The sequence below is a fragment of the Aedes aegypti genome, chromosome 3 (genome assembly GCF_002204515.2).
Source record: "Aedes aegypti strain LVP_AGWG chromosome 3, AaegL5.0 Primary Assembly, whole genome shotgun sequence".
Taxonomy (NCBI): domain Eukaryota; kingdom Metazoa; phylum Arthropoda; class Insecta; order Diptera; family Culicidae; genus Aedes; species Aedes aegypti.
In genome coordinates this window covers 160,083,817-160,109,952 of record NC_035109.1, presented here as the reverse complement: position 1 = coordinate 160,109,952, position 26,136 = coordinate 160,083,817, and the positions used below count along the sequence as shown (strand labels likewise).

The 26,136-nt window shown below is 37.3% G+C and overlaps 1 protein-coding gene across 2 annotated transcripts in view; it reads left to right on the top strand.

Annotated features, from left to right (window-relative positions):
- Nucleotides 1-26,136, top strand: part of LOC5566724 (bifunctional 3'-phosphoadenosine 5'-phosphosulfate synthase) — a 65,255-nt gene that overhangs the window by 4,638 nt on the left and 34,481 nt on the right. The window contains exon 1 of one of the 2 annotated variants that reach the window (XM_021850190.1): nucleotides 18,655-19,432. The exons of the other annotated variant lie outside the window; for it this stretch is intronic. Within the exon in view, the coding sequence (XP_021705882.1) occupies nucleotides 19,292-19,432 (141 nt within the window). The 5' untranslated portion in view covers nucleotides 18,655-19,291. Of the gene's footprint in view, nucleotides 1-18,654; nucleotides 19,433-26,136 lie in introns of those variants that run through there. 2 annotated transcript variants of the gene reach the window in all.

Sequence of the window (26,136 nt, the reverse complement as noted above, 5' to 3'; positions counted from 1 at the left end):
TTGTTCCGTTGTCCGAAATAACTTGTTGAGGTTTTCCGTATCGCGAAAAGTTGGATTTGCATGCAGCAATCGTCGACTTCGGCGTTAAATCTTTCAGCAGGTCAACTTCGAAAAAATCCGAATAGTGGTCAACGGTAACAAGAAATTTGCAGCTCTTTCCTTGGTAGTCTGCGAAGAACACGTCCATTGACACCAACTGAAATGGATAAACCGGAATAGGGTGGCTTTGCATCGGGGCTGGAGCTTGAGATGGCTGAAATTTAGCACAGATGCTGCATTTTGTGACGACTTCCTTAATCTGGGCACTCATGCCAGGCCAGAAAAGATTGGCGCGTGCCAACTTTAAGGTCGCTTCTATTCCATTGTGGCTAACATGAACTTTTTCTGTTAATTTCCGACGTAGCGAATAAGGTACCACAATTCTGTCGTTACGATAGATGATTCCTTCTTGCGTGCTTAGTTCGTGTCTGTACTTAAAAAACATTTTTGCGCAGTCTGGGACTTGGTTTACCGATGACGGCCAGCCATTTTGAATAAATTGCATGATCTGCTGCAACGAAGGGTCCGACTCTGTCTCTACGATGATCTCGTTTAGTTGCAACGTCTTAGTGTCTGCTACTAGCCTTTTTACACGATCAAATTCTTCATCTTCCTTTTCCGACCATACCCAATCTTCTTTTTCCGAAATCAGCCGCCGGAGAATGGTGAAGTTAGCGCTGAGATTGGGTATGAAACGACTGAGGTAATTTACCATGCCGACAAACCTCTGAAGTTGCTTTCGATCTGTCGGCCGCGGAAAATTCTTTATGGCTGCAATCTTACCCTCGTCTGGTTGAATTCCTTTGTCTGTCAGCATGTGTCCGTAGAACTTTACCGACGTTTCACACAACTTGAGCTTGCTGATATTCAACTTTACGTTGCATTCGTTCATTTGGAAAATGTCCGGAGCTGGAGCGATCCCAAATGGTAGACGAGTCCACCGATACCGGCCAAACGGAGTCCAAAACGTTGTCAATCGGCTACTTTTCTCGTCCAACAGCACATGCCAGAAACCTTTACGAACATCCGCTGTTGAAAACACCTTCGCCTTTCCCAATTCCGGCAAGATTTCATCGATGGTGGTGAACTGCATATGCGGACGTTTGAGCGCTACATTCAACGGGATTGGATCGAGACAGATACGGATCGATTCCGACTTTTGTTCCTTACGTTTCACCAACACGATATTACTGACCCAGTCGGTATGCTGATTCTCCTTCACAATCAGCCCATCACGCTCCAGATTGCGCAACTCTACTTTAAGTTTCTCCCTCAGCGCAATCGGCACTCTCCGAGGTGGCTGAATTGAAGGTGGAACATCTGGTCGGATTTCCAAAGTTACAGCACCAGCAAATTTACCGATACCGTGGAAAACGTCCTCGTGCTGCTTAATGATCTCCTGCGCTTTCACACGGTACACGTTCAGCAGTTCTTGTTCCGTTTTCGGTGCAATGAAACTGACCGAGTTACAGAATTTTACGAAACCAAGAATTCGGCAAACGTTTGCTGAGAGAAGTGGTCCATGTTTGACATCCACTACTTGTAAAACAAGGTTGTACTTACGGCCTTTTCTCCGACATGGAAGTTTTACTTGCCCAATTACTGGAATGTTGCTGCCGCCGAAACCTTGAAGACGGTATGCTGATGGTTTGAGTTCAAACTTGTCACGTCCAATCATGGTCTCCAGCCAGTTTCGTCCAACGAGGCTTGTGTTTGCACCTGTATCCAATTCGCATTTTACTGACTGCCACTGACCAGCCAGCTTCAGCTCCAAATCGGCGGTTACATGGCCACCCCCACCAGACTTATCAACGATTTTTCCGATGGACAAACTCTCACTAGCGGACGACTCGGAATTTTCACTGTCGCTGCTCTCCGAAGATTCACTATCAGAGCTGGCATCCTCACGCACTTTCTTCACTCGGAGCTTCTTCTTCAATTTCTTCTTTCGCTCTGCCTTGCACACTTTTTCAAAGTGATTCTTCCCACCACAACGATTGCATTTTTTCCCAAGTGCCGGACAAGCACCTTTGGAAAAGTCATGCTTGCTGCCACAGAATTTACATCTCATTTTGCTTTTCTTCACCATGTTCACTTCTGCGCTTGCATGACCCACTGTTACCGGATGCCTCTCGGTGATTTCTTCGGCACGACACAAATCCACGGCGTGTGCTTCCGTCAAGTTTTGGGTTGTGATTAACTTAGATCGAAGCTTCATCCACTTGATCGAGGTAGCAAGCTTGTATTTGATCATATCCTCTTCCAAATCACCGAATTTACACAGTTTAGCAAGCGATTTCACACGGCACAAATAATTGTCAATACTCTCCGCGGGGCTTTGCTCCAGCGAAAAAAAATCAAACCAATCGACGAACTTGTTCCGATCCCGCACTACTTTGAGCTTAATCGCTGCCAGAGCGAGGTCCGGGTCGTTCTGCTGAGCATTATTCAACTCGAAGTTGAAATATTTCTTCAACGCGTCTTTTCCAACAACCGATAGCAAAATACTCGTTTTCTGCTTGTTTTGCTCTACCGGCCACGCATCCATGCCAACCGCACTAGCATAGGTTTTCCAATTCTCTTCGAAAAAATTAAAGTTTTGTTCCATATCCCCCTCTAACTCCAACGGGGGCGGGAGAGGAACGGATGATGCGGCTGAACCTCCCATCACAGGTGGCGCTGGCTGCTTTAACTGCACGTCCCGCATTGAACCAATCAGGGCCTGCATCGCCTGCCGTTGCATGTCCATAAAACGAGAAAACTGATCTGCATCCATTTTCTTTGAGTTTGTTAACACTTCCGGGAAATCACTCAAATCCGACACGACAGAAAAAATATGGCGCACGACAAGACCCAACAAGTTTGCTTTTCACCGCACAATTTCTAACAATCCTTGCTGCAAATGATTTTTCCACCGCTCGAACTGAACTTTTCCACTAACACCCTCCGCGATTTACAAATGACGCCGGAATACACTTTTAGTCCACAACTTCTGACACCATGTTTTATTTGGTCATCAAATAAAATATTTCGGGAAACGGTTTACAAACTAGCTTTATTAAACGTTCTTACTGATACGCACTCGGATACAGAATGAATGGAAAACTAGTCAATGGAGAGGAATGCGCGCGTAATGAATGACGTACAAAAGGATCGTTGACAAATTACATTCTGATGTGGCGTTCAATAACTACATAATGCAACAAGTCCAATTGAAAATGAAGTTACTCAGGAGTTCGAAAATATTCTCAATCAAGAGAACGTTTTCGAAAATTCCTGGGAGACTGATTTGGAAGAAGTGAGAACTATTATAAAAAAAATTCAAAAACATGAAAGCTCCTGGCGATGATGGAATTTTCTACATCCTCATCAAGAAACTTCCAGAAAGTAGCTTATCATTTTTAGTTGATATATTTAACAAATGTTTTCAATTAGCATATTTTCCTGACAAATGGAAAAATGCTAAGGTTGTTCCAATTTTAAAACCAGACAAAAATCCTGCAGAAGCTTCTAGCTATCGTCCAATCAGTTTGCTTTCCTCCATCAGTAAACTTTTTGAAAAGGTTATTTTGAACAGAATGATGGCCCACATCAACGAAAATTCAATTTTTGCCAATGAACAGTTCGGATTCCGCCATGGACATTCGACCACTCATCAACTTTTACGTGTAACAAATTTGATCCGTTCCAACAAATCTGAAGGCTATTCTACTGGTCTTGATCTTCTAGACATAGAAAAAGCATTCGACAGTGTTTGGCATGAAGGTTTGATTGTAAAATTAAAAAACTTTAATTTTCCAACATACATTGTTAGAATAATTCAAAGTTATCTGTCAAATCGTACACTTCAGGTTAATTATCAGAACTCCAGATCTGAAAGACTTCCTGTAAGAGCTGGTGTTCCTCAAGGCAGCATTTTGGGACCAATATTATACAATATTTTCACATCTGACTTACCTGAGCTACCTCAGGGATGTCAAAAATCTTTATTTGCGGATGACACAGGCCTCTCCGCCAAAGGACGAAGCCTGCGTGTCATCTGTAGTCGATTGCAAAAAAGATTGGATATTTTTTCTTCATACTTGCAAAAATGGAAAATTTCTCCTAATGCTTCCAAAACTCAACTAATAATATTCCCTCATAAACCAAAAGCTCTTTATTTGAAACCTTCAAGTAGACATGTTGTCACGATGAGAGGGGTTCCAATAAATTGGTCAGATGAAGTTAAGTGTCTAGGGCTCATGCTAGATAAGAATTTAACTTTCAAAAATCACATTGAGGGTATTCAAGCCGAATGTAATAAATATGTAAAATGTCTCTATCCCCTTATTAATAGAAAATCAAAACTTTGTCTTAAGAACAAGCTTTTGATATTCAAACAAATTTTCAGGCCAGCCATGTTGTATGCTGTACCAATATGGACTAGCTGTTGTAATACCAGGAAGAAAGCTCTGCAGAGAATTCAAAATAAAATTTTGAAAATGATTCTGAGGCTTCCTCCCTGGTATAATACCAATGAGTTACATAGAATATCCAATGTTGAAACATTGGAACAAATGTCAAATACAATCATTAATAATTTCAGGCAAAAATCGTTACAATCTTCTATTGCCACGATTAATGCGTTATATGTTTAGGTTAAGTTAGGTTAAGTATATTAAAAACTTTTTTTTTCTCTTATAAGCAGGTGAAATCAACTCAGCTGTAAAAAAAAAACTGAACTGCTACGGCAAATGAAATGTAATATGTTATTAACGAAATGTTAATTAAATCTTAAATTTGTTTTACCAAATTAGGATGATAGTGTTGTCTAATAACACAGAACACCTAGATATAAGATGAATGTAATGTTTGGAATGATACTAATAAAGAAATTAAAAAAAAAAAAAAAAAAAAAAAAAAAAAAAAAACGTCACGCTGCAATGGTAGGGGATTTTTAGAAATTGAACGGCTCTACAATTTTTCAAGTAGTGTGTCTGAACTGAATCAATAGTTTGATGTATACAGTATTGGACAAAACATTTGCAACTTTTTCGATTTTCCATAAAAAATGACCAACTTTGGTAAGCTAGATCTCAGTTATTTATGGACCTATTCTAATGAAATTTTTACAAAACATCAGATATAACTTGAATTTTAACATATATTTTTGAGTGATTTTTTTCCAATCACGAGTTTATAAGTAATAACGGTTTAACTAAAGTGTAATTTTCGACGAAAAATTCAAAACTTTTTATCTAAAAATCTGATAGACCTACACAAAAACTGTCTTCAGCAAACTTGTTCATCTCGTTAAAATCTACAACTTTGCTGAAGATACCATGAAGCTATTCCTTATATATGTTTAGTTATGTCATTTATAAAAAATCGTCAAAAAATTCACTTTAGTCAAACCGTTACTGCTTTTGAACTTGTGATTGGAAAAATCACTCAAGAGTATATGTTAAAATTCAAGTTATGTTTGATGTTCTGCAAAAATTTCTTTCAAATTGGTTCATAAATAACTGAGATATAACTTACCAAAATTGGTCATTTTGTATGGAAAATCGAAAAAGTTGCAAATGTTTTGTCCAATACTGTACATATTAGGGTGGTTCAAAAATCGTTTCTACTCCACACAGTTCATTCGAATCTAGATAAAATTTTAAGTGTCCTACAAATATTTGAGCTCATTTGGACGAAAACAGACTGTAAAAGCCCTTCAATGTTTGTATGAGAATAAGTATGGGAAAAGCAAGTAACTCATTCAATCTGTGATAGTGTTCGTCCATATGCTCTTGATGAGTAGAGCTATTCTGATACTGTAGATACATTCGTCAGCTACATCTTTGCCGAAGACCGTACTCAAATCGGACGCCTCAGTAATTAGTTATTGATTTTTGTATAAGTAGAAAACCTTCGGCTATAAAAATTGAGCTGCTCTGCAGGCATCACTGGATATACATATGCAGTAACACATAGTAGCTAGAAATCCTTTATAAGAGAGATTCGCGGAAGCTGACATTTCTGTCAAAGTGTGAGCCAATCGAGCAGCGAGAGCTGTCAAAGTGTGAGCCAAACGAACATGCGTTATGTTTGTTTTGAACTTTTCTTGAGGAGTAATGTAATCCGCTTGAAATTATTTCGGTAAAAGTAATTTTGCATGAATCAAAATATGAAATGTTTTACTTTTTTGAATTTGTGTCAATGCGATTTTTAGTTTTTGATTTTTTCGGCTGTTTATTAGTTTTGATATGTAGCTCAAAGATCTATAACGAAACAAAATACACTGTATAGCAATGAGGAAGTCATGTCCGTGTTACAATATTATTCTCGACGCCGAGCAAAATCAGCACTGCTGGTCTGTTGCCAAATCATTCCATTGTACTTCCGCTTATCTCTCTATAAAGGATCACTAATAGTAGCCATGATTTGTGTGTGCTATCTTTCGCGCTACACACTGGGGCAGAATCGAAAACGCGGAAACAACCTGTAGTTCTTCGGAATGTTATTCGCATAAATGATCCATATGCCTTTTCGGTCAAATGGCAGTTTAGGTGTATGGTTTCTTCGGAAAAGTTGATCGTTATTTCATGCTGAAAATAATTGCTAAAGACGTCAAATTTCCAAGGCCTACTATTTTTGAAATATTGGCATTTTTCATAAAATGTGCTTAAAATCGAAATTTTTGAGTTTTGCTTGTAAATTTTCAATTAAAATACCATATATCACCTACGATTATCTCAATTATTAACATAAAGCAGGTCTGGTGAAAATTCGATGGTAAAAATAGTATTTTGTTTGATATTTTTAGTAAAATTTTCAAAAAACAGGGCTATTGCGTATGAGCCATTCTTGCGATCGGGCAAGTTCGGGCAGGTGTTTTCATCGCCATCCACTTACGAAAGGTCAGAGCATTCATGCCTTATTTTTTTCAAGGATATGATATTTAATATATTTTTTCTATGCGGTCTGGAAGTATGCTAAGTTTATAAAAAGGTTAAAAATTATTTTATGTGACAATGTAAAAGTTTTCCAATAAAAACACAAGTTCAGCATAATCATGAGCATTCTTGCTGTTTACTGGTAGCTAAATGTACTTAGCTATTTGCTTTTTACATTGCTTGTATATTTGCTATTTGCAAAAAGGTCCTAAGTGCCAGATTCATTATATCACACCATTTCGGTCGAATTGAAATTTAGATATATCATTTCTTCGGCAAAGTCAATCGTTATTTTTAGCTGAAGATGTCAAATTGCCATCTTTGAAAATGTGACATCTACAGCAATTGTTTGCAGCTTAAGATAACGATCGACTTTTCCGAAGATATCATATACCTAAACTTCCATTCGACCGAAATGGTTTTGAAATAATGAGTCTGGCGCTTAAGGCGTTTTTGCGAATAGCAAATATACAAGCAAATAGATAAGTACATTAAGCTACCAGGTACCAGTACACTGCAAGAATGCCCATAATTATGTTGAACTTTTGTTTTTATTGGATAACTATTACATTGTCAAGTAAAATAATTTTAAACCTCTTTATAAACTTAGCATACTTCCAGATCACATAGAAAAAATATATTAAATATCATATTTTTGAAAAAATAAGTCACGAATATTCTGACCTTTCGTAAGTGGATGGCGATGAAAACACCTGCCCGAACTTGCCCGATCGCAAGAATGGCTCATACGCAATATCCCTGTTTTTTGAAAATTTTACTAAAAATATCAAACAAAATACTATTTTTACCATCGAATTTTCACCAGACCTGCTTTATGTCTTTATGCTGCCCGAACTTGCCCGATCGCAAGAATGGCCTATACTCAATATCGCTGTTTTTTGTAAATTTTACTAAAAATATCAAACAAAATATTATTTTTACCGTCGAATTTTCACCAGACCTGCTTTTTGTTAATAATTGAGATAATCGTAGGTGATATATGGTATTTTAATTGAAAAATTACAAGCAAAACTCAAAAATTTCGATTTTAAGCACATTTTTATGAAAAATGCCAATAATTCAAAAATAGTAGGCCTTGGAAATTTGACGTCTTCAGCAATTATTTTCAGCATAAAATAACGATCAACTTTGCCGAAGAAACCATACACCTAAACTGCCATTTGACCGAAATGGCATATGGGTCATTTATGCGAATAACACTAAAAAATAAGACTTCATCTCAAAACATCGGCCTCATTGAAAGGATCATTTTCGCAGAAGACATAGACGTTTGATCTCTTCATTCCGAAGAACTACAGGTTGTTTCCGCGTTTTTTCGATTCTGCCCCAGTGTGCGCCAGATACAGCAATGTTATGCCTGTTCAAACGTTAAATGAGCACTGCTAAAGTATTTTCATTAAGATACAGTGGGATTCCGTTTTTGGCAACAAAGTTTAAATTTTCAGTTGCCAAAAACGGAACCGTGCCAAAATCGGAACCCATATTTCAAATTTTATTTTTCAATTATTGGTTTTGAAAACATCTTTACAATGTTAATACATTATTTTTATGGAATCATAAGGCTTTGAGACTTCGAAAAGGTTCACTTCGAAGTATTTTTCCGAAGGGTTATACTATGCTATGAATCTATTGCCCCGTAATGTTAAATCTGGCAAACGTTTTTCTGGTGGCGTTTTTACGCCTCAACATCTTCAATTATATTTAGAAGCTTTAATTTTTGTATGAAAGGCCCTTGTAAAACCAATAATCGCATAAGTGACCTTTATTCAAGAACTAGATATTTTCTTAAAACTATGAAAGAACACGAAAAAATATTTTTTTTTCTTATAAAGACGTATTTACGAATCAAAAGCGCTGGGTATTGCAAAACGGCATTAGCTTATTTTTTAATTGAATGAACGTTCAAAATCAGTTTAACTTTTGGAATTATGCGTACAATTTGAAAAATTCGGTAAGTTTAGAATTGCTTTTTCAATTTATGTTTCTGATAAAGTAAAACATTTTATAATGAACTGTTGACTGCAATCAAAAGGGCAAACATAAAGATGAGATGATGCATAAATGTGACTTGTAATTTAGTAGAATTTAATTTTTACTTGAAATAATTTTTCATTGTGCTTGATATATGTTTTACACCTACCTTATGAAATCAATTGAAATTTACAGGATCCTGTTATGAAACCTCAATAACCTTATAGGAATCTTCAGGTTCTCATAAGAAATATACAGAAAAATGCTTGAGCTCTGAAGCATCTTGCCAAGCATCCGCAGGATCTTGCATAGAGTTCTTAGGATCTTGCTAAGGATTTTGCTAGGAGTTAATATCTTGGAATTCCGCTGCGATGTTGCTGAAAATTCTCAAGTCTCCGATGAAAAAACATTTTAAGTTTATTATTATTAGGCTACCACTAGCACACCTCAACGGAGATGAACCAGCCAAGGGCTGAAAATCTTCCTAATAAAGATAAATAATAATAATAGCACACCTCAAATTCCTCTGGGAACCTTTTCAAAGCCCCCAAGCTTTCGCCGGAAATATTAAAAATACCACTAGAAATTCACATTATCCTGCTTAAAATTTACAGGACGCCCTAGTGTTTATTAGGAATTACCAGATTTTGGACATAATTCTCCATAACCATTTATACACTCTAAGGATCCCTCAAAAAGCCCTCAGTGTCCACTTGGAATCTGCAGATATCCTCATGAATTCATTAAAATTTCTGGAAAGTCCCACAAAAACCAAGAATCCCTTAAGGATTCTCCAGGGTACAGTTAGGAATCTCATAGACTCAGCTCGTAAGCAACATTTTGATGATGTTAAGACACGTATGCTTGATTACAGAATTCTGGATCGTCTCTTAACAAATCTAACGCCTTACAGAGTCTATAGAAAAAAGGAAACGTAGCTTTAAATAGTTGACGCAGAGAGATCAATATACACACCAATACCACAGACAAATAGTTAAAACACTCTCAGTCGTATTTATCGCACGCTTCGATGATATTATTGAGAATAAATTGTAGTTTGGACTGTATTCGCATTTGTCATATTATTTAATGAAATTTATTAAAAGTTATGATGCACGACATTTTGCTGTACATATTTGTATATATTATTGCGGTGTGTTTTTACACGCGCTATGTTTGTAAATCCATAATCCATAAATCCATAAAAGATGAGACAAGATTTATGATTGTAACTCTGTGTGAGTCATAGATTATGCTCTTATGTCGGTGCTGGTGCTTTGTTCAAACAAGCTGTTCCAAATCTGAAGAAAAGTGTTTTTTATTGTATCACCTACTGGCAGACTCAAGTGGGCTGGACATTCAATATGAATGCCTAAGAAAAGAGTCTTTAGTTGAGATACTGGTGGAGACTATTGGCCTCATGAAACGTTGTCAATGTATGGCCAATGACCATTCTGAAGTAAATAAGCGCGTACGCGAGTCCTTAGTAGTTGGTGAGATTTGGGGAAATATCGACGAAAATGGAGCTCTGGAATGTAATCGGTGTGGAGGTGACATGCTGTTCAAATGACTAAAGCAACAGACACGATAATATTTAAAAAAAAAATACAAATTTTAATGCTATTGAAAAATGTTGCCAAAAACGGATCCATTTTGTTGCCAAAATCGGGGGGTGCCAAAATCGGAGCATGCCAAAAACGGAGCATGCCAAAAACGGAATCCCACTGTATAAATCAATAGCTAATTACTAAATCGTGCGATTTGAATACGGTAGTTGTAGCTGACAAATGTGGGCATCAGATATATTCCACGCACATCTACGCCAAGATATCAAAATTTCAAACTCTGAAATATTTCCAAAGCTATGCAGCACATGAAAGACTATATCTTGCGTTGAGTATCATACAGGCGTATCTTTTCTCTTTGGATCAATACAAGAAAAGCAATCAGTTTTGGTAACATTTAATGATGGAACGTGACGAAGGACGATTAGTTTTTTCTACAGAATACAAAAAAGCAGTTGAATTCTGTCTCCCGGCCAAGTAATGAGCATAAGAGAAAATCGATGAAGAGAAATCGATTATTGCAGTTACGCCCTTATGATACTGAACGCGAGATATGTTGAATTGTATAGAAAACATAAATTTGATTGAAAATACCATAAAAAACATACCTGAAAAGTTATATAAAGTTGATATAATGTGTTGGTGAGAAATGGTGACATTTAACCACATTTTTATAAAAGTTCTGTATCATAGTTTATCAAGCGTCATATGACTCTCTTATACGCACTATGGCTTATCAGGTGGCCAATAATCAAAAAAGTGATGTGCCCCAAATTTCAATTCTTGTTCGCCATTTCATTGTAAACATGTCTGCTAAGAAATCCCCAAAATATTAGGGCATGATTTGCATTGCACACTCAGATATGAGATGCCAAAGTTGAGCCTATGAAGAAAAACTTGTTTTTATTAACAAAAACTATGGTTTACTCAAATAAATATAACTTTTTTTCTATAATACTTACGTAAAATGTTTTTACACCATTTGAAAGCTTACAAAAAAAGCTTCCCAGAAACAATAAAAAAATAACAAAAAGCTTCAAAATAGTGGCTTTTATGATGTTTTTTTATAAAGCAGTTAAAAAAATCGAATAAGCTTATAGTTAACACATCGAGTACTTTTTTGTCCCAAGTTGTCCCAGGCTTAAATTCAGTTCCAAGGGTTCTTTGAGATGTAAACTAAAGGATCGTGAAGAGTTTAGCTGCACAAATTTGCACTTTTTTAATTTAAGGCTTTTTGAATTTTTTCAATATTTTTAACCATTTTCTATTGAAAACAGCTAAAAACTAATTCAGAAAATAACTTAATGACGCTAAATCATTCAAATCATCATTTCTATGTATGTTTTAACATTTATAATGATTTGCACAACGTTAATCGCATAAATGGCATATATGCATTATAAGTAACAAAGTTTAATATTTCGCTATAGGCCCTATTCAAAAGTTAGTCTCGAAAACTTGTGTTTGAAAATAAAACATCAAATTTGTATCATAAAACTCATAAATACGACATGAAATGGAAAAAAATATTTTTGGCCGCCAGTCTGTATGGAAACCGCCCATAGTGATACGTTAGCAAGAAGGGTATTTGATGACATTGCAACCCGCACATTTAATTGTTTTAAACGGATTATTTGTTCGTTGAAAAAGTATTTTTAATAGTCGCATTATTGTGGTTAGAGGGTCTTGCCCGGGATAAGAACCCCAGGATATTTTTCGAAAATCCCGGGAATTACACAACGATTTGACAAATTTATCCATTATTTGGCTGTCGTGAGCAGATTTCAAACTTTTTTGTCTTTAGTTGATGAATGGACAGTTCCTTGGTTGGATAGCTTTATGATAGGCTTGCAGGGATCTTCACAATCTCTCATATATATCACGATATTTTGGACACTGTTCGTATGAAAGTAGTGCTCATAAGATAGATGAATTGCCAGAATTTCACGCGGCATGTCAATCTTAACTAGGTGTTATAAATTTCATTCAAATCAAACCTTCTTGAGTCAATATTGAAGGAATAAACTTATCAAGTTATAGATTAAACAAACTTCAGAAATTTGTTTGCGGGGTCATAATTGCAAGGCAGAAAGTTTGATAATAGGGGCCTTCCATAGCCGAGTGGTTAGAGTCTGCGGCTACAAAGCAAAGCCATGCTGAAGGTGTCTGGGTTCGATTCCCGGTCGGTCCAGGATCTTTTCGTAATGGAAATTTCCTTGACTTCCCTGGGCATAGAGTATAATCGTACCTGCCACACGATATACGAATGCAAAACTGGCAACTTTGGCAAAGAAAGCTCTCAGTTAATAGCTGTGGAAGTGCTCATAAGAGCACTAAGCTGAGAAGCAGGCTCTGTCCCAGTGAGGACGTTAATGCCAGGTAGAAGAAGAAGAAAGTTTGATAATAGGGTTATTTTTTTCCTCATCTGTAGAGCCTTTTAACCACTGCTTCCATTATTTAGGAATATTGTGGTATGACCCATATTTTACCCTATTTGATAATAGGGTTACATGAGTTCATATCGAAATGAGGAACATCAATTCAAAGAATTCTTTCTGTATTTTCGCAAGTAGTTTTTTCAATAGCTCAGTAGTTCAGTCGCGTGACATTCTTCTATGTCATGTGATTCTGTTTAGACTTCTTTATCGAATAGAACGTTTAGATTAATTAAGCGAGGAATCCTTTTCTTGGCACTTTTGATTACCTTCTTTAGAGTTTTTAAGCCATTTGGCCCATATTTTGCAACAATAAATATATTTCATCAAGTGCATATTACGGCGGAGTTTCAGATAATTCAGTCGATAAAAACTCTGGATGCCAGTGAATCATAGAGGTAGCTAATTAGTTTTTTACTCTAACAATTGAACATATTATTGGTAAATCATAAATCCTTCAACAGTTTTCATCTGAAAACAAAATTAAATTAAATTAAAATTCCACTCAAAAACTATTTCAGCACTCTCATGACTCACTTTGGTTTTTCTTGGCTGAATTGTCTGAACATTTTCAATAAGAAGAACTTTAATACGACGCATATTGTAGGAAATATGAGCCTCGTAGCATTAAAAAACCTTTGCCGAGGTGAAACAAAAGTACCAAGAATATTATCTGACTACAGTATTAGAAAATTGTTTTTTCTTTTTTTCTGGACAAGAATAAAAATGCAGGTCGAGTTTTATACATACACTTCCAGAGCCGCACGCACATCATTTTTGTCAATATCTCTGCCATTTTTCATCAGATTTTGATAGTTTAAAGCTTTTTTGAGCGCAAAAAATAGCGCGTACATGATGGGTTTGAGATTTCACAGATTTAAGTATGTTCAGGTGAACCCAAACTTTTGCACGATACACCATACTGAGGGGAGAACCCAAACTTTTGCATGATGACTTGACTGACTGTTTCATTGATTTTGAATACTTTTCAGATTTTTCCGCAAAAATTTCATGAGTGCTCTTCAAAGAATATAAGATTACTATTCTAATGACACCTTGTTTTAAAATTTTGGTCGATCCAATGCTGAGGAAATTAGTAATGTTTTTTCAGTGTATTTTTTGAAAAATGTCACAACAAATTTAGTATACAAAGTTCAAAGAATGTTTTTGGAAAAATACATACGAAGTAAGAATAACTCTTTGCCTTTCGAATGCGGCTTAAAGAGTTTGAATTGGACGTGTAATCACAGAGATATGGACTGAACACTTTTGCATGTTTGTTAGGGGGCGAGCCCAAACTTACATACATAGAGTAAGGTGGGGCAAAAGTTCCACCTTAGTGGTATAATCAAAGTTTCCAGGAAAACAATAGCAGTTAAAACAAAACAAATACATATAGTGAACCTTCAACATATTGGCTATAATTTTGCTGGACAAACTTGTGTCAAAATATTTACCCATTTTTAGTTATAACAGTTTCAAAATTGATTGTCTTATTCGAACTTTTGCCCCACCGGTGGGGCAAGAGTTCGAATCTAGTGTGGGGCAAAAGTTCGCTGGCTAAAACACAAAATTTCGATCCTTTTATGACAGGCATACTTTACACTAGCCGTAAACTTAAGTTTGTCGAAAAATACACATTAAATTTGCATCAAGAAATGGCCCAAAACCGGGTTAATTCTAATATACTCAAAAATAGCAGTTTTTCGCAAAACAAAGTGGAAATGTAAAATTTTGGTGACAATTTTCACACGATCAGACAAATTTAACTAAATTTGTAGATAATATGTGGATTTTAAGCAATTTGCAAATTTTTCCGTGTTTTTATACATGGGTTGAACTTTTGCCCCGCTGATTCGAACTTTTGCCCCACTATGGGCCAAAATTTTTTTTCAAGCAATTATGCAAAAACTAATACACCTCAAAGCAACCTTATGATAGGCCTAGAAACGCCCTTACACAAAATATTGGAAAAGATTTTATCTTCAACTGGTTCCATGCAACGAAAGTTTGACCAAAAATTACAATATTCACGTCGAAAAACAATAAATCGCCATAACTTTTACAAACCTCAATCGATTTTTATGATATTTGGAGTGAAAGTCTCTTACTTGAATAGCATTCGAACCACCATGACATTTATAAGATTTGTTTTGAATTGAGCTAGAAATCTCAAAAAGAAACTCTTACCCCACTCGAACTTTTGCCCCACTTTACTCTACATACAAATGAACGAAATTGAACACATTTTTTTTTATTTAATCTTAATCTTTAGTTAAGTTTAGACCATTTTATACTATTTTTTTTTTTGATAGTTTGGTTTTATCCCGGGATTCTTGGAAATCCCGGGGTTTGGAAAATTCATTTTCGATTTTCTGAATTGTCGGCTTTTAGTGAAAGGAAATAGCTACGCCGCTGGAACCCTCCCTGTTTTTGTGAACAACCTTGATGCTTGCTCCTGCGGGGGCGGGCGAGGAGGGCAGGATTAAACATGTCGCGCGTCGTCGCGTTAGAGTGAAAAAGTGCCGCGAGTGTCAGTAGGAGTTAAAGATCCTTCGGTAGTGTCGCTTGCCCCTGCGGGTGTGAGCAGAAGAAACAGGATCAATCGGTAAGCTTATTCTTGAAGAGAAGACCATGGTTGATTTGAGTGCTTTATTTGTATTGTACTTATAATAAGTTCTCTTCCAGAAGTGATCAGGTAAATCCAAAATCAATACATATTATTATTTTCATTACCAAAAATGCTCTAATTTGTCAAATTGGGCTGATCCTTATATACACCCTACCCTACTAACACAATCTCCCTATCCCGTGACGTTCATGAAGATAGTTTGGATTCCCTGTATCTTCTTAAGTAGGGTTGAGCATTGTACAGCCACCCACGATTTGTACAGTCGTTAATGCTATGCTATTCACCAAAAGTGGAAACAACGAAGTGTGTGTAGATCTACGATTCACTGGATGTTTCTCCAGTAGATCCAATACCCATAAACGATAAGAGCAAGACAGTGCTTCTTGTTTAAGGTGAAGATGAATCGAAGCCAAACTTCAAATTTCAAGAGCACGGATCTGGAGAACCAAACATCCGTTTAAGCTGAAAACTTAATCGATTGGTCACTAGCTGGTGGTGACCAATCGATTAAGTTTTCAGCTCAAACGGGTGTTTGGTTGTTCTCCAGATTCGTGCTCTTGAAAATTTGAAGTTTGGCTTCGATTCATCTTCACCTTAAGATGTATGTGTAGTGGCGCAACGTCGAAAAGGGCCTCGAGCGCTGCTGTGGGAGTTGTAGAGAACGCACCAGACATCGCCATTAAGCACATTGGAGATTGGCCAATTTTGATTGGATTGTTCTCATTTCGCCATTTTACCACCGCACAAGACATCCATATGCCAATATTGGTCGAACCATTGTTGTGTAAATCGATTTGATATATTTGGGTTTGAGGCCCCAAGTTCTACCAAAGGTTCGCAAACACTGACCGAAGGCCATGCAAGCTTTCTTGACTCTGAAATCAATGTGAGGTGTCCAGGAAAGTTTGGAATCTAGAATGACTCCGACGTACTTTACCTGATCAGGCCATATTAGCGACACCAACTCTCGACTACTTAAAGAGCACTTTGCATCAGGTCGAATAGGGTGCTTATACACATACCAACTATCAATGCAAGATAGTCGTTGGCAAATCCATAAGTTGGAAAACCACTATCATTGAGTTGCCTCAATAGCGTATCTGCTACGAGTTTCCACAAAAGTGGTTAAGACTCCCCCTTGGGGGCATCCGCAAACACTCAATATCCGAATTGCAGCTTGACACAATGTCGAAGACTCGCGATCCGAGAGTTACAATTTCGATTCTCGTTGAGAAATGCTGTCATCACTTCAATTATTGCCCTGACTTTTAAACAACACATGTGTTGCAACGCATGAAATTGCATTGAGACACATCTCAAGGAAAATAAGGTCTTACAAATGCGCATGCATCTAAGGCTACAGCACGTGTACAGTAACTCTAGTCACCATTAGGTAAGCGAATTTCATTCACTTGGAAATCCTTGGATTTTTCCAGGATTTTGTTCAGTCGACTAACTTTACTCAAACTGAAAACATTTTTACAAAGGTTTTCCCAGCCGGATCGTTCAGTAAAACGAAGCGCCTGCTTGGAAGCCTTGTGCGCCGACTTGAACGACTTTGATCCAGCTAAACGGCATCTGTTCCAACTCCTTCTACATTGTTTCCTGAGTCTAGTTAGATCGGAATTCCACCATGGGGTCCCTCTTGTAGTCTTCATAGACCACAGAGGACATGCTTCTTCAAAAGCTTCCATAATGTAGGATGTTATAGTAGTTCCCAGTTTGTTGACCGGGTATTCCTAAAACGCCGAACAATAGACTTATTTCCTTTTGAGGTCACCAACCATCGAACCATCGATTGTGACAGCACATACATCTTAGGTAGTTAACTCAGAAATGAGTATAGCAACGATTTCGTTGTAAACGAGCACGGGGCATGGCACGCGATTTTGCCGTTTCCAGTTCAATGAAAGTAGCGAAAACTGGGTCCACAAGGTTACCTAGATAGATGTTCCCCTAACGAAAGTAAGGTTCTTGAACTAGCGCCACTTGGGCTGTACCATTTTGCATGAGTCTGCAAAGAATAATCGTTGCTGTTCTTTTATGCTGAAGATTGATCTGAGCTATCCTAACCGTAGCCACTATCCTAACTAGGCAGGATTAAGCTTTTTGCAATCTCAGCACGAAAACGGCAAAACGAAATAACCAGATCGGTATCTATTAGAAGGTACATCGGTATCAGTGTAGTTACGCATCCTCAGTTCATAAAAAACGAGGATACTTCTTCTTCTTCTTTCTGGCGTTACGTCCCCACTGGGACAGAGTATGCTTCTCAGCTTAGTGTTCTTATGACCACTTCCACAGTTATTAACTGAGAGCTTACTATGCCAATGACCATTTTTGCATGCGTATATCGTGTGGCAGGTACGATGATACTCTATGCGCTGGAATGTCGAGAACATTTCCAACCCGAAAAGATCCCCGACCGGTGGGATTCGAACCCACGACCATCAGCTTAGTCTTGCTGAATAGCTGCGCGTTTACCCCTACGGCTGTCGAGGATATTTAGTTTGAGGTAAATTTCTTAAAAGAGATTAGGTCATTAGGAAATTCAACTCAACTCAACTCGACCCGCCGGGATTCTAAAACCAAACTTTCATATAAAGGCATTATTTCATAGTTAGAACTTAGTAAATAGGAGTGCATAGACAGGGCCTTCAGATAATCTTATAACTGCTTGGTCATCCAGCACCTGCAGACAAAGGTGAATAAAAATATGCGTATAAAACCGTCCAAAATCAGAATAATGTAGCAATATTTGAATTTAAAGTAACCTTCTCATAAAAACCTGGCCTTTCCTAATACTTATCACACTATCAGATGGTAAACAAAGTCGAGATTTCAGCTGTCTTCTCTGTGCCATATGAATGTGTATACCGTACATACTTCATCATGCATTTATCATTATCGCAGATTCCTCGAGTATTTTTTACAACCTACACATATGGCATCCGAATGCGGTTCAAAATGAGCTGCACCGTGAATGAATACAATAGTGTTATACGCGGCAAGGGGTTCGAGAGCTGACATCACGATTAAAAGCTTTGCTCGACAGCGCCGTCCAAGTTAGTCGTCGAGAAGACTTCGTTTTGGAAAGTGTGCTCTTGCTCTGTCCCGCGCGTATTCCTCCCCAACTTGTGTTCAGCAGTTCGCTGAGTGTCTCTTTATCAGTGGAATGCTATTTTGAGGCACTTCTGTTTTCGCTGGTCATCATCCTAGTGCCTGTCTCGCCTTCCAACAGTACCAATAATTACTTCGTTGGTTATGCAAATTTGACCACCCATAATTGGGTATTGGGTGTTCATTCGGTTATACTCAGCCTACCTCAAATATCCACATGTCTATGGCCTGACACGACTCACTTTTACTGGCCAATAGTCATCTGTCGGGGTTAAATCGTGCCATTCATCGTGAAAAGTGCCTTTTGCTTCTCCTCAAGACCCAAAGACGTTCAGTATAGTGGAAGAGTCTGGAAGAAGCCGAACACCAGTGATAAAAGTGAGAGTTTTTTTTTGCTTCACGTTGCTCTGTGCTGTTGTATAAATACATACAAGTCATCTCGGACGGCCTGGCATAGATTTTGTTTGGGTCAAGCAAAGTATGAATGGTATAATTTAGGCAGACAGCCGATGATATAATAACTACTCGCGGAAGTCCAGTACAGAAAAGAGTGTTGTGAAAGGAGAAAACTTAGCCCTCGTCAGCATGTTTGTAAAGCGTAGAAAAGTGGCCAATTCTAATAATAACGTTATCTTGAACAACGTCAACTACGAGAACAACGGTAATGGGCAGGTGGTTAAATCTCGCTGCGGCAAGCACAAAGATTGCAATGGTGGCACAAGTGAGGTAATTATAATGCATTTTTTTTAATTTTCGCGCGTTGAAACGGCGCTGGGCATTATGTTCATAACACTTTTATAGTCTACTAGAAGCGTGGTGAACGGCACTGTGCAACGGGCTTTTCAGAACTCATAGAAATATTATGTAGATGTGTTGAACCACTCTAAAATCTGCACCACAGTGGCTTCTCGATTTTGGCGACACGTTGCATTATCTGGAATGTTGTCAACGAGAAGTTCAGTTGACTTATATTTCTCTTTTACTAGTAACTTTTGTTTAAGGTGCAATCGCGTCTATCGGGTACTTCCATAGCATTGTGATATTGTACGCGACTACCCGGGTAGAGGAAAATAGCAAAAGAATAACAAAATTTACCATTAAAATAGAATGTTTGAATAGCAAAATTTGTTCTTTGTTTGTTTGAGATAAGAGATAAAATAATAAAAATAATAACTGAGTTTGTATGTCATAAAAACTAAATCATAACATATTTGCCATTGTAATAACAAAATAATAGTAAAAATATAGGCAATCGTAAATAACAAAATATGTTATTATTTTGATATTTATAACAAAATAATAACTAAATAAGCTATTCACGAGTAGATCAAAATAACGGTAATTTTAGTTCTTTGACTTTAATATCTAAATTTAGCATGATTAAAAAATAAACTTTTAGCTTTCCTGCTAAAAAACTTGCTTTTTGAATCTAACATACAAATAGTAAAATGAGCTATTATGGCAAAATTTGATATTGGTTTGTTCTCATGAATTATTTGAATAAAGTTTTCAAATATAAAAATGATGACATATTTTACTATGATGGTGATGTTTGTTATTCTTTAGATATTTATTGTTTTTAGTATTTTTGCACAATTGTTTACTAAAGTAACAAATTTTAGCATGATAGTATATTTTGTTATTGATTAGTTATTACATTAATTTCAAGTATAACATATCAATGACAAATTTTGCTATGATAGTATGTTTTGCTATTGATGAGATATAATGTCATATATCAATAACATAATAATGGTTAAACTAGATATGATTGTAAAATTTGTTCTTATTTTACCATTATTTTGTTATTCACCTCTACCCGGGTATCAAGCAAAGTCATGCTGAAGGACTCTCGGACAGTTCGGGATCTTTCCGTCATGGAAATTTCATCGACTACCCTGGGCATGAAAATATGATCGAAACTACTACACGACATACGATTGCAAAAATTGTAACATTGATGAATAAAACTCTTATTTGATTTTTGTGGAAGTGCGTGAAGAACAGTAAGTTGAGAAGCTCTGATTGTATACGAATTACGGCTGGTAGCAGATCTCCTATTAGAGACTTGGTTTCTATTGTAACGCGAGTTTTTAAAAAGTCTCTATTTTTAATGGAAGGTATCTAAAATCTCTTTTCTTAACCAAAATTATTTCGGAAGTAACTATTTTCCTTCCGATTCGAAATACCCAACCAGAACCTAATCCAAAATTTATCAAGATATTATTTCATAATTTCGTTTAGATATTTATCAACGATTTTTCAGTAGCCAATCTAATCTCTAGCGTCCAGCAGATCTTCCAAAGAATCCTACAGGAGTTCTTCCAATAAACTCTCTAAAAGTTTATTCCAGAGTTTTTGTATAAATTTGTTAAGAAATTGCAGGATTTCACGAATTTTGCGGATTTTGCGAATTTCGCGGATTTGGCGCGAACTCGAAAGTCAATTTTGTACCTTCGTACCCATTTAGTTTTACAGACTTGATTTTTTTACGGATTCCTGTAAAATCTATATATCGGTAAAATAAATTAACGGAGTACGGTAAATTTTTACAGTACTCGATAAAATATCACCGAAATCTGTGAAATTTTGACGGAATTACGGTGTTTTAGTATACCAAACAGTTCAGCTGTTGAGATTAGATTAGCATGGTTAGGGTCCCACAGGCTGTCGACATCTCCAGAAGCGCTGATTTTTCCCAACTGCTCGTCTAGCTGCTGGCGGTACTGTGCAGCTACCCCATCAGACGCCAAGCGTTGAATATTAAAGCGCACCATTCTGTTGGTTTTGCAACTCGTGATGCTAGATAACCGCGCTCAAAGTTTAGCTACAACGAAATAATGATCCGAGTCGATATTAGGGCTTCGTACAATCCCGACATCCATGAAATCTGAGAAATGTCACTCATCAACCAGTACATTGTCTATTTGGGAGCAGGCGTGCGTCGCCACTCGGGTGTCACCCTCCACCCGCCACTCGGGTTGCGCATATTCTTGGGTTCAAAGTGTAGGTACTGCAGATTGCCATCAGGCCATTATCATTGATAATGGAGGATTTCTGTTCCAATGACGGGTCGGAAGAAGTCTTCTTACTTGACCTACGCATTTGGGTAGCGGATGACTATCTTGACATCATGTTTTGGACACTCTCCGTAGGGCTGTCATAGAACTCATCCCTCATGTCATTGGGCTTATTGTTCGTTGGCGCATATATGCTAATCAAGCTGTAGTTGAAGAACTTGCCCTTAATTTACCCTGATTTGTACAGGCCGACTGCGATACCATTCAGATCATTCTATATCACATCAGCATCAAGCTGTCTACTCCATCACCAGCGCATTGATGGCGATAGTCTATGGCTATCAGTGATGGATTAAGTTTAGCCTTAAATTAAGCTAAGTACTGTAATCCGGGGGCAAATCGATCACTGGGGCGAATTTGATCAGGTCGGTACCAAACAACATTTCTTCCGAAGGATGCTGAAAGCTTCGTTGGCACCACTGACATTCCATATTTTCTAGTTTATACCTATATGTCTAATGATGATGTTGAACTATTTTATTTTTATTAGGGTCAGTTTTGCATAGAAATATTCACACTTTTTGAAGGTGTAAGCAATACCGTTGGAAATGTCGGCGCTAAACAACACACTGGTGCTATGCCTACATGTCAACTTTGAGTATTTAAAATGTTGTGTAAGCTTAAGTATGAACTACTGAACTCATTTTTGATATCATACAGCATAACAAGTATAGTTTTTTGCTCATAAATCGTTTATTCTTAAAAAATGTGCTTATTTCATGTTTAGGCGTATTAGGCGTATTAGGCAGATTTTCAAAGTTTAATTTTGCAATAAAATGATCAAATACTCCAGTTATAAGAATTTTGACATCATTTTCATATTCAGGAGATTTAAATTTAGTAGGTAGTTAGCTATTTTTGTCATATATTAAATATTATTTCATGAAAAGTCGATTACATAAACTGATAAAGATCAATGGAGTACTGATTTTGTCGAAATTTATTTGACAATATTTGAATTCTGAAGGATAACATAAAAAAAGTTATAACATAGTGATTAATTTGCCCCCGGATTACGGTACGATATTTTTAAATTAAGCTAAGTACCATATTTTTGATAGTGCTGCAGATAGATTGAAACTGTGTTGGCTACTGAAAAAGATTAATAGCTTGAATAGCTTCTGTGGTGATTATAAGATCAGAGTGCGATTTTGCATCGTTGGTTGTTAAATCAAAGTGATATATTATTGAGAGCTCGCAAGTGATAGTTTTAGAACATCACTGACTGATATTGAGAAACTATGGAAATGTTGCAAGGATGTTAATCGTTCACTATCTCTCGGGAACAAACCTGGCTTAGTGGTTAGAACACACGCCTCGTACGCCGAGGACTTGGAATCGAATCCCATCCCCATGATAGTCACTTAACATGAGCATCTGTACGTGCATAAATTCTTTAGTTCCTTTGACCTTTACTGTACGCCGCGTGTTGGTGTTGTCTCGCTCTTTTCACGGGCAACTTCAAAACAGTGCGTCCATTTACAGATGTATAGGCTCATTTATGTTACAGTGGAGACGTTCTTTGGAAAGGAAGTGAAGCCGTTGATCCCAAAATGAACTAGCCAAGGGTCGAACATCTCCTTATCGATAGAACCTGCTTGATCGCCAAACAGTATTAGGGTGCTTGAGACCTCCTTCCTCTTGGCTGTCTTGATATTGTTATTCTAAAAACACACTAAGCCCATAGGGGATGTGTGGGAGCTATAGGGGGTGTTAGTCACAAGGAAGGACATTTCAAATAATACTGCTTCATATGGTATGCCCCTGGGAGGGAGAAACCAATACAAAATTTCTGTACGTCATAGTGAGCCGAGATTCCACTGTCACGAACTGTCACTGTGAGCCCAGATCTCAAACATTTGACTAACATGAAAAAAGCGCGTAACTGATTAAAACACATTTTCGTATTTCTTCAAAAGTGATAAAAATCGAATGAAAATCAATTCATGCACATAACGCAAGTAATGTCACGTGAGCACCATTTAATCTGATTGAACATAAAGCATTGAAAAACTCATCGTTCTACTTTTTCCAATGAAAATGAATATTTAGTGCACAGAAAACTGTGGCCCTTTTTTCATGTTTGTCAGGAAAGATCGAGGGTGCACAACAAAAGGAAACTACCGATTTTCTCGAAGCCTGCCTTGATTGTTGTTGGCAAGCTGGAGTTATCTTGCAGTTCAAAATAACGTTGTCTTATATTTCGTGTGTAGTATCGGTGCCTCCCTCCCAGGTATGCCCTCTTCAACATCTAATCCAATTTCTCTCGCCGTTCGCTTACGGTACCTATCCATCTAGTATTCATTGCTTTCTTCTCCATGCTCCCTCCTACTTCGAGCAAAATAGACCGATATGCCGATAAACAAATTCAAAACATCTCCTTAATTTTAATAAAAGAATAACTTAAAATATAATCAAACCCGTATCCTAATGCTTGAAACAACATTTTCCCGGTACGTTTTCCAAATTCCCCCCCCCAAGTCCTTCAGTACAGCGTATTGTGGCCGATAATGAGCTATGTAACTTTCAAAAAACCCCACTGCCGAAGTGAATCAAAAGTGCCAAGAATAGGATCCGGCTCCCTATGGGGTTTTCGGCAAGTTCCGCAGGCTGTACGGCAGTACTTGATTGAGAACTCATTCGCAAAGTGGCGCTAGTAACAAATTATCATAAATCTGAAGTATCCTGATAAGTTAGCATTTTGGTCCTTCTTCATATTATTATTGGCATTACGTCCTCCTAGGACAGAGCCTGTTCTCAGCAGTGTTCAATGAGCAGTTCCACAGTTTTTATCTAAGAGCTTTCTTTGCCAATTTCGCATTCGTATATCGTGTGGGAGGTACGATGACACTTTATGTACAGGGAAATTTATGAAATTTCCATTATGAAGAGATCCAGTTTCGTAATGCAAATTTCCTTAACTTCCCTGGACCGGGAATCGAACCCAGACACATTCAGCATGGCTTTGTTTTGTAGCCGCGGGCTGTAACCACTCGGCTAAGGAAGGCCCCGCATTTTGGTCCTAGAGAAAGTTATTCAGACCGAAAGCGATCTAGGAGTGTCAAATCTTGGGAGTTCAACCGCTGGGTGGCTTTAGCAACAACTCTTCAATCTGCTTTAACTATATGTTCTAATAATGTTGAGTACATGCCTGGGTAATTACAAATGATATCATTGATAACAATACTTGTTTATTTGAGGTATGAGTTAGAAAAAACCTACCGATGTTCGTTTACGCCGTGTCGATAACATTAGTAGGGTAAATGTTCCAATAGTGGAAGTACTAAGCACGGTTCAACTTCATTTAGCCCCTCAAAATTCAAGTAGCACAATAAATGTACATACTATTGTTGTGATGGGAAGTAACGACCATTTGCTTAATGAGAAAACTGATTTAATCGCAGTAACCATCGGCATGTCAGTGAAAAATAATACCTCCACTATTGGTACACTGTTCCTTTAGTTGAGGTAAGATTTTAATTTGTGTTCCTATAGTTGAGGTATCCGTTGTTTTCTTATGGGATCCTCCACTGTAGGAACACTTTACCGCAACTATTGGTACAAGTGAGAAAAGATTATACAGTTTTGGTGGTATTTTATCAATTTTGAAACACAATAGGTTCCCTGCATTACCCGATTAGATACTGCCGTGCAGTGCTTTTATATATGCACAAACATCGCTAAAAATAAATCGGAATTAGGGTTTTCGATACCGATCACTTTTGTTGCGTACTGGTTCTACGGTACTGCATCTTATCAAGTTTTCGAAAAAAAAATCTGTTGCAAATGCAGAATTTGATGATTTATGCCACTTGCATGCAAGTTTGTATGGTAATTTATTGGCTTAATTTGCCATTCAATTTGTGTTAAACAATACTTATCAACAAATTGCATAATACTTTCTATGCACAAAAGTTGTTATTTTATGGTTTAGAAAAGTTGTCACACGGGTATTGCATACCACTGGCATGAGACAAAAATTTGAAAAAAATACTAGTTGAAGATCACATGCAGAAATGCTGGTCTACAGACACACAGCTTGAACAGGTTCACGCCAGAGATGAATAAAAATATTGAAAGAGATAAAATGAATATTGAAATTTTACATGCGAAATCCCATTTATTTTCCATTTAAATCTATTTTATTCTAGGGTTTGTACTTATCTGCTAGTGTTGTAAATATGTTTGTATATACTTGTATCCAATTGGCGACGTCATCGGCCATCCGGATGGCAAACGTTAGCCGCAGCCAGCATAGTTACTTTGGCACAATCTGGCTCTCAGCCCACTGCTAAGTAGCCATGTTTTTTTGTAGTGAGCATCAAACTCAAGAGTAATTACTTACTTTGT